The sequence below is a fragment of the Saccoglossus kowalevskii genome, chromosome 22, assembly GCF_978046115.1.
Source record: "Saccoglossus kowalevskii chromosome 22, keSacKowa6.1, whole genome shotgun sequence".
Taxonomy (NCBI): Eukaryota; Metazoa; Hemichordata; class Enteropneusta; family Harrimaniidae; genus Saccoglossus; species Saccoglossus kowalevskii.
In genome coordinates, this window is record NC_140662.1 from 21214363 (window position 1) to 21225177 (window position 10815).

At 34.1% G+C, this 10815-nt stretch overlaps 1 protein-coding gene across 1 annotated transcript; it reads left to right on the forward strand.

The window, feature by feature from the left end:
• Positions 1–2268: 2268 nt before the first annotated feature.
• LOC102808453 (uncharacterized) lies at positions 2269–9618 on the forward strand. The gene is made up of 10 exons (XM_085495592.1): positions 2269–2401; positions 3118–3567; positions 3765–3988; positions 4754–4985; positions 5636–5697; positions 6718–6818; positions 7010–7087; positions 7640–7808; positions 8269–8609; positions 9080–9618. Exons 1-10 carry the CDS (start codon positions 2278–2280, stop codon positions 9105–9107), a joined length of 1809 nt encoding a protein of 602 aa, XP_085351718.1. The 5' UTR covers positions 2269–2277; the 3' UTR covers positions 9108–9618.
• The last annotated feature ends 1197 nt before the right edge of the window (positions 9619–10815 follow it).

A 10815-nucleotide genomic window follows, 5' to 3' on the forward strand; every position in this document is an offset into this window, starting at 1 on the left:
AGTAACGCCAGGCTTAATATGGTCATAGTTGTTATTCCAGCTTGCTATATTGAATTAGTTGTTATACCAGTTTGTCACGTTGAATTAGTTGTTATACCAGTTTGTTACGTTGAATTAGTTGTTATACCAGTTTGTTAAGTTGAATTAGTTGTTATACCAGTTTGCTTAGTCGAATTAGTTGTTATACCAGTTTGTTATGTTGAATTAGTTGTTATACCAGTTTATTACGTTGAATTAGTTGTTATATCATTTTAAGTTGAATTAGTTGCTATACCAGTTTGTTACGTTGAATTAGTTGTTATATCAGTTTAAGTTGAATTAGTTGTTATACCAGTTTGCTAAGTTGAATTAGTTGTTATACCAGTTTGTTAAGTTGAATTAGTTGTTATACCAGTTTGCTAAGTTGAATTAGTTGTTATATCAGTTTGTTACGTTGAATTAGTTATACCAGTTTATTACGTTGAATTAGTTGTTATATCAGTTTAAGTTGAATTAGTTGTTATACCAGTTTGTTACGTTGAATTAGTTGTTATATCAGTTTAAGTTGAATTAGTTGTTATACCAGTTTGCTAAGTTGAATTAGTTGTTATACCAGTTTGTTACGTTGAATTAGTTGTTATACCAGTTTATTACGTTGAATTAGTTGTTATATCAGTTTAAGTTGAATTAGTTGTTATACCAGTTTGCTAAGTTGAATTAGTTGTTATACCAGTTTGATACGTTGAATTAGTTGTTATACCAGTTTGTTACGTTGAATTAGTTGTTCTACAATTTTTTTACGTTGAATTAGTTGTTATACCAGTTTGTTACGTTGGATATTATTTATTGATTTGCACTATTTTATTTTCACCTTCAAGATCACGAACACAAATTCGCGAAAAACAGAGGCCGTGGTCAACAGGACACCATTTGTATAATCTTTATTACTTTTAATGCGTGTGTTCTCTTTTTTTTTTATTTCAGACTTATCTGTTACAAATTTCACGATAACATCTCCAGCTATCGATGATCTATACTTTGTGATTACAGTTCCCACAACATTTACAGTTAATATTGAACTTCAGAACAATGGACTAGATGACATCGAAGCAAATGACGGCAATTATGATATCCATATTGATGCGTTGGAGAACACATATTTCAACGGCTCTGGTGCAATAATAGAATCTACGTTGAACGTAAAATCATCAACAGGATTGAACTCTGGAATTGCTTCCGGGTCAAGTCTAGTGCTCACTGGCTTACAAGTAACACTTACCATTCCAGATAGAACAAAGTGCAATGATGTTAAAATAATTTGTGTTGCTGTCGCCATGGGGACCAATAATTCAAATATGGTTGAATACAATACAACAAATAACTATCACTGTAAGAGTTTCGACAGTGGTGAATTTGGAAACAAATACTGTGATTATGTAGGTAAGATCGCATTCTATTTTATGAACCACCGCTCGAAAAATAACGCGTGTCGACCACGCGTCTGTGGCCCGCTTTGAAGATATGTTTCTAGAGGGGGCAAGGGTTATTTTCGTTCAACGTAATTGCAATATTTTTTTATTCGTACAACGTAAATTGAAAAAAAAAATTCCGTAATTCGGTAATCACAGGCTAGACGTACATCGTAATCAATCAAATGTTTTTTTCGTACACTGTAAAAATGTGTCATTTTTCTCGGTACGTACAAGAATTTACATCCAAACTAAAAAAATCGTAAAGAATAATCATTTTCGAAACTGTAAAACGACTAGATGACACAATTCACTGTAAACTGTAAAAACGTCTTTTTTTCCTTGTAAATTGTAAAAAGCCCTTTTTATTTCCCGTAAAACTGTACCAGCTACAAGGTCAGAAGGTCAGAAAACAATAAACGTGTCATGCAAATATATTCTATTGAAGCTTACCAATGCATTGATTTTTGGAAGTATGATCTTTATTTTTGTTTTAGACTTACAGGTCAGCTCATTTTCAATTAAAAATAAAAATGACGTTTATTACATGGGAATACCTGTACTAACAAGTTTTGACATCGCTCTTCAAAATGGCGGCAGTGATGAACTTCCGGAATCGACGACAGACAATTACATAATTAATGTTTTTATTATTGCTGGCGATTCTTATGATACGAAAACAGATGAAAGAGCATTTACAGTTGTTACCGATGATACCAGTGGTATGTGTAATGGTATTTCTGGTAACCATGGCAATCTGACTTTGTCAGAATTAAAAACAAACATTATGCTACCTATGCCATTGACTACATGTAATGAGTTCACTCATATGTGTGTTGAGGTGGTAAGGAAAGATGGCGCTGCCTACTACGACATAGTCTCGACAAATAATATTCATTGCAAGGAGTTTGGATCTGGTATTGGGGAAAAATCCTGCACTGCTGTCATAATTGGTAAGAATTCGGGAATATGTTTTATCTGAATACCGATTATCTTTACAAACTTGCAATGCTTCATTAAATTTTAAAGGTCTCATTTGTGTTAGTAGTGTTTTAACGAGGTCTGGTTGATTCGTACTGGATTGGAATGTTTATCCAAGAGACATCAATTTCCCGGTCATTTAAACAAACCAAATCAACCTATAACATAAGTGTTGGTGATTGATATAGACACTACACAGTTATGTGTGTTTTTTTTAATTATTTTTTTAATTTATCGCTAGCATGACATGTATACTCGGAAAAAACAAAAACAACAACAAACAAGAGGATACAACAATGAATCTTTGACGCATTCACGTCCAAAGAATAATGTGTTGTAATCTATTGACGCATTACCATGTTATTGGTGGCAGTAGGGATGGCTTTTGTCAATAGTCTATCCACGTATATTCCGTCCACCATTCCCAATATTTGACTTGGTCATAATTAATCTATATAAATTTAAATTACTGATTTGACTATGTAGTTTACTGCACTTGTCAGTTGTCTTTGTTGATTGTTTCGTCAAATCAGTCATTTGTTTTGCTGTAAATTTCCCTACATTTGTCTAAGATCTATGGTTGGGTATGTTATTTCCAATTAGTGTTTTGTTGTATGATTTGTTACATAGCATACTTATCCACGTTACTCTAAAGATTCTATAAAAAAAATCATCATACTTTTTTCAGACCTTGAAATAACCGATATTACCGTTACACCAAGTCAAGAATTTTACACCCTGGATGGCACTACCTCGGTTGACTTCGTTATAGAGATAACAAATACTGGAATGGGACATCTGCCGCTCGACACCGGTGACAGGAACTTCCTGGTCTCAAAATACTTGACGAATAGCAGTAATTTGACTAATTGTGAAGTAAAGGTCGCGATCGCTGATTCCAATGTTAACAGTGTCACTACACAACTAACCACAAACGGCACTGAAACAATCACTGTAGTGAATGACGATGTGGAAGTTTTGATACCCACAGTGCATTGCGGGTTCACCCACGTGTGCGTGGAAGTGACGTTGGATGCAGGAGACGATTTTTCAGATCCAGATTCTAGCAATAACTACCAGTGTGTTGAATTTGGTGCAAAGCGTGACGGGAAAGCGGGAAAAATACCTTGCGATATAGGTAATGACGATTTTAGTTGAAATGTTCATATTATTGAAGAAAACTAATATTTATTTTTTGTACAATTCAATCGCAGTTTTTTTGCATGCTGTACATAACAGAAAGAATTAAATGTGCATTGGAACAATTATTATAGATACTGAAATTAAATCTTAATTACAGTCGGAATATTCATTATATTCGTGTTTTTATTACAGACATCCGGGTATCTAATTTTACAGTATCAGAACCTCAAATCGTGGCGTACATTTCAGGGGAGAGGGTTAATATAACTCTAAATATACAAGTTATTAATGATGGTGAAGACGATCTGCCTAATTTTGTTAACCATGACAACCTTGATATTAAATTATTGTTTAGCGACCACGCACAGTTAGACGACGCGACTCAAGACAATCTGGTCCAACTTATCTATACCGAGGTAAGAATTCAATACAGTACCAATGCTAGTAATAATAAAGAAAACATCCTCGGGTATCTGTCATATAATATTTTATAATAGTTGTTCGCTAACATTAAAATTTGATCATATTAAATATTTTAAAAATTACATACATGCAAGCCATTCATATTTGAAGTTTTTTAATGGGGAAAAAAGACGTGTTTACATATGCAAAACAATCCAAAAAGTGTCCATCTTGGAAAATTTCCCATAGGAATCCATGCATGTAAACACATTATTTTTAACTTGTACTGATATTCAAAATATTCTACATTTTTTCGTGACAACCTTAGGTAGCCCTCATACATGTAATGTTTTAACATACGTCACCGAATACAATTTTGAGATGTGATGGGATGTTTCTGCCATAGAAACCAATTGTAAACTACTGAAAACACGGATTTTTGGTCAATTTTCGGCGACCATACATTTTGATTTCAGAATTTTGAACATTGTAGTAACCCAACCCTTCTTGCTGGATTTCTGAGCATGTTTATTAATGGTAGCGAACTATCGTAATATAGTGGTTCGGCACGCTACGCTGTTGCGTATACGCGATAATGGTCAGCTGTGGAGCTATAATCGGATTATTAATGATCACCTATGTTTAACTGTATGGAAATTCAAGTTTTTGTAAACTAACTATAAAAAAAAATGTATTATAATCAAATTATCTCCACAAAAAAAGTAATTATTTTTCGATAACATCTTGGTGAGTATTTAATCATATACTTTATTTAACAGGAACTCGACCTGAATCAAGCTATTGACGCCGGAACCTCACTCACATTCAATGAGATCACTGCTTCAACTCTTTTACCCAGTGGTATATGTGACACTATGAACTATCTATGTACGATAGTAGAGAAACCACGTGATACTCCATATAAGGATACAGACGAAACAAATAATTACGCATGCGTGTTGTTTGGGACACAAAGCGGAGACGCTGGAGAGAAAGATTGCCAAGAACTAGGTACAGGAATATTCGTACATTTATAAACTACTGTATACCATACTTGGCCATGTGATCCTTTGTTCTAATCGTGCATTTAGAGTGTAATCGCTACAGATAACTGCACTAACAGTGGCACTCAACATGCAAGAAGGTGGCCGTAAAACTTTAAACAGTACGGCTACTCATGCGATTAACTATACATAACTTATAAGCCAGAATTGTATTAGCTACGTACCTCTACTTGTATGCTTCCGTTACCGTACAGACAGGTGCATGATAACAAAGTTATAACGAGAATTTGAGTTTTGGGGACGGGTTCCTGCAGCCGCATTATAAGTTGTGTGAATCAAATCGAATCAACTATCAATCAAACTAATTTACGAAAATCGATATACTATATGTGTGGGATTATATGATGTTCGTTGTACTGTGTATGTGATCGAATTATGTTCTCGGTCAACGTATGCCCAAATTAAATTGAATTAGCGCAATTCTGTCTATGTCGTCATTACGTATTCTTCGCCTTTCTATGTTCAGAATCATATATCTTTGGACATGATATGTTTTGTATTATCTTATGTTTTCACATTATGTTTCTTATTATTATATCATGTTTACTGTCATACAATTTTGTTTTACATATTGTTTATATTTACGTTTGTTTCAAGTAAGTGATAAGAAGCTTGACGCATCTGTGGTGTTTATATTTGCCAATTTGTCTGTTTCGCAGGTATGTATGAGGTGTTTAAACATATAAAGACAATGAGCAGTGAATTCAAGTCAGTTATTGTTTCTAGCAAAACATGTTTTATTTTGATTCATGTTTTGCATAATTGAAGTACAACTACTATTAATACCTACCTATAGTTTGTCTCGACCAATCAGAATGTTTCATTGCAGGACTTCATATACCTGAAGTGTCATGTATTCGGGTCTGGTTCGTTTCCCCGAGTCAAATCTCTTTGAAAAAAGGAATTGTCCTTTTATATACATTTGTACTCATATTTTTTTATAGAATCGAGTGAGAATAAAATAGAAATTCTGACCAGGTTCTACTTTGCTGAGAAGAATCCACCATAAATGGATTCAAACACAGAACTTGCACAATGGGCAATATATCGACATTGATATATCATAATGTCGGTCATTGACTTTTGGCATTTTCCCAGTTAGGTCATAAAGTATATTATTATGTAACACTTGAGTATAGTGTCTACCTGCCACAATTTGATTATGCAATGTCTACAAATTCCGAAAGGTCAACGATAGTTCAAACGTGTAACATATTCTATTTGAAAAATCGTAAAATGTGAAATTCGTGAAGAAATGTTGACACGGCTCACTAAAAGCCAGAAAAAAGTATGACATTCCCTCAAAGATATATATCTATAGATGGTTAGGGTGGTAAAGTTTAAGTCAGATAATCCCTCGTACTCGTGTTCTTACGGTTATAAAGTCCTTCCCCACTATAAAATAACTGCGGCCTGAACAATATTTCATGGACTGTGTATACTTTATATTCCCAAACTTGAGATTTATCCTTCACTTACTCTTCAAGTACAATAATTTCAAATAAATAATCACCACTGCTGTGAAGAATTATCGCCGATTCCGGCCTGTAAACATCTTTCTTGGAATCAATTAGAGCAGTCCCAATCCATTCCGATCAAACAGTCGTGTCCGGTGTCGGTCAATCGTGACGTAACGTGTGTAAAATACATTAATAGTGAAACTGTTTATATTTTACCAGTGGTTATATCTGACGTCAACGTTCCGTCAAGCTGTGTCTGATATCATCAATGGTTATTGCAATGACAACTTCGAAGTGTGTTGCACTGATGGAGGTCTTAAGTATGTTTTGTTCAATACTATATTTACGTCATTTATGTTGTGTTATCAAAGCATGTTGTTAAAACATGTATATGGTAATAATTATCCGACTACGCATTCACGTGTTATTGATACTACGAACCACCTGTGATCGAACATATGCATTGCAACAAACAAATACTTAACGCTTTTTGTTCACACCTTCTCCACAGGTTAGTGGATGCAGGTATAAGCACACCGTCGGATGTCACGTTGGTTGGAGCACCGAGTGATGATGGAATAAACTTAAGGTAAGTTCGGTCTGCTTTTATATGCTCTGTAAACTTATCCAGCAGGATTGTTGATTATATAACGCCTAACATCTCGTCTTCGTGGTATGTTAGCATGTTAACACTCGTTTGTCCATGTTTTGTTTGTTGTCATATTTTTTTTGTAAATCCATTTTACTAATTCTACATCTAGACGTCAATGTTTGTTCACGTCATACATGTAATTTACATATGTAAACCAACTTTGCCGTATAGAGACTAACCGGTGTTTTATTGTGTTGTCAGCTATTATGCTGTATATTACTTAGTATATGGAAATTGCGCCAATTGTGTGTATATTAAAGCGCGGTGGGTGTTGCGCACCGCGTGTTCGAATTTCATGTAAATAAACAATGTATTTTACACGCGTTGTATACGTCGCTATGAGTCCCATATCGATCAGGGCGCGGCACGACGACTGCCGACCTTTAATAATGAATATACCTTAGCTTTCCAATTATTCAAGTGACTTTGTTTCTTTCTGCCAGCAAATTATACAGTATATGACATCTTAGTAAAACATTTTGTTCTCAGAGTTGTATGCGCTGTAATACTACGTGCCGATAATGATCTATGCTCGCAGCAACACAGGAAGCGTCGTCATTTTGACTACCGTCAACGACGTGACATACAAGACACATTATATATACCGGTTGAAATCGTAGAAGAAGCCATTCAAAACAACACTGACGATATCCAGCAGGTAAACGTCGCCGTGCTTTTGAATAAAAAGTATTATTATTTCATCTATTCAGGGACATTCAATGAACGAAAAATTAGTCGTTTTTTCCTAATTGAAACAGCCTCTTATTTGACAAATGTACTCAATTATTAGTTTATTATAGTAGGTCATTATATTCGCCATATTGTCAGCCTTATTTACTGTAGTTGTAATGAAACTGTTAAAGAGGCGATGGCCTCGGATGTTCAAATTACGTGTAGTTAGTATGCGTAGTATCATAGGAGGGTCTATGGTAGTATATATCCTATGCAAATAAATATTCGATTTGTGGTTTTGTATATGTTGTGGTTTTGACGATGTACAAACCGGTTACAGTACTCATGCGCAGACGAGCCTGTAAATTGTGCACAATAATATGAAAATGGAATTTGAAATATATTTACTAGGCTAACGCGTATGTATGTCTCATTTTCTTTCATAGGCAATGGGGCATTCCATATTGTTGGTTACGTCACTAAGAGTAGAGTTAACTACTATGTCATCATCATCATCATCATCATCATCATCATCATCATCATCATCATCATCATCATCATCATCATCATCGCAACCAACACCGCCACCATCAACATCGCCATCAGTAACAACAATAGCAAAAACAACAACAACAACAAATACAAATACAACAACACAATCAGTTGAATCTGAAAAAGAAAACACTGAAATAGCAGCGTGGTTAATTGTCATCTTGTCAACAATTGCTGTGTTTCTCGCTGTTGCCATTGGCACAATTATCTTCCTGTTAATTCCAACAAAAAAATAGTAAGTACATATACACATCTCAGCCTTATATTTGTTCCTCGCGAATGTTATACTGTCACGGAATTGGTGAATGTTTTTATTTATAAGTTGCTGGTCGTTGCGTATGTTCAATACGTGTGTGGATGAATGCTTTAAATATTGAAGGTAAACAGTGCGACAACCGCCGCCCTTCACAGTAGAATGACCTTATCTTTTCAATTTACATTTTGGGGGACAAAATAAGACTTATTTATTATAGATGTTATTTGGTATATGTTGTACATTTCAATGAACGTAGCATCTTATTATTGATTGTCCATCCGCGCACATTTTTAATGAAACCCGACTTGACACGTTGTATGTCCGCAAATTACTCAATTATATGTACTACTCGTACGTACTTATTGCGACAATCTGCTGATTTGGGCGACCTTACATACGCATATGAATGAAGATGATGTATCTAATAAGCTATTTCTGCTTTATTATAGTCCATCAGAGTATTACGCTTACAGGTGATTACAGTAATGATAAGAACGTGCGTTTCTAATTACTGGCAGTTGGAGCGAACTGACCTATTAGACGTAACACTGGTAATCGACATATATACCAACATGTATCTTTTAAGAAACATCTTTATTGTAACTAAGACAGTTGAACGAGAATGGATTATCTCTGTGAATGCTTTCACTCATTGTATTGCCAGATCCAGAGATACAATTACATTGTATATTTATTGTTAAGTTATCACGTCACTGATGTGTACATATCAATAATGTACTATATGTGTCTCTGATGCCCACGGATTTATTTCTGATATTACAGTGAGTTTTGTATGAACATCATCATATCATTTTTATGCAATATAAAATGTAATATAATTGTCAACTATATATAAAAATAAATTTGTTATAAACACTCGTACTAACGCTGTGCATTATACCTCCTTCGAGAATGTCGCTGTAACTGTATATATGTTAATCATAGTGAATACAATTTTATTACATAAAGATGAAATGTTGGTAACCCACCTAGTCCAAACGGTGTATCTATAATTTACGGGATTATTACGCACTGATCAAAACTTTGAACTAGTATGTAAACCATTACATGAGCAGTAGGCAAGTTTCAAATAATTCCCATTATAAAATATGCTGAAATTCCTGAAAGATTTTGTTGTACAATTGACGAGTTTGTGAGAGAAGGGTTAATTCCGTCGAAATTCATCTAATGATAATATTCCCTGAACCGTAAACGAAAACGATGATGGTATGTGTACGCTTTTGTGGCATTTTCTGTTATGACAATGATTTGGTTGAACAGTTTTATGTTGTCATTTTGTCTTACAGAAAATTAAATTGAATAATTGAGACAATACAGACAATATTTTAATTTGTATATGATACAAGACATGAAACGAAATGGTTACAACTAAATACAGCATTATTATACTAACGGGGGCGGTATATATTAAAATTCTTATATGAAAATAAAACGTGGTGTGTTTATTATTCAGATACTAATACATGTATAACATGTGCCGTTTTTGACCCAACACCATTCATAAACCATCAAAACACAATAAGGAAAACGAGAATATGTTAAATTATAAACAATTTTAACATCGTTTTAAAAAAATATATATTTGCAAAACATGAATTCAATGCCGTTCAAAGTTAACTGTTTTAGAACTTCTCATACGGGTCTTAGAATACACCCGTCCTACGTAGTTGTATAGAACATTACTGGAAAATGTACGTTAACTTGGTAATGGTTGTCAGTAGATAGTAACAAAAACGCAGGGAAAATATAACTAAACCGTTTGTTGAAAAACTGGTGTACATTTACCATATTCGTTTCAGTATTTCATAATAAGAATGCTCATAGCAAGTTTACAATGATTGTGTGACATTCTTTGAGACCGATTTTTACTATTAAGTATGGATAAGTGTCAAGTCCTGTCACTCTGTGCTATTTTATCTAATAAGGCATTCCGCTCTTTACTGAACACGTGTGACATAAAAGTAATGACAATGCTCATTCGGGAATGTTTTATTGATATGTTTATCTACTTATTATGTATATGTACATTACACAATATTATGAAACGTACAATTCAAAAGTTAAAGCGAACAATTTATCTTTATCTTTAATAAAAACACCTACGACCATGCTAACATGAATATATCCCTATAGATTCATCCGCTCGCTTTAGAGTAAACCGATG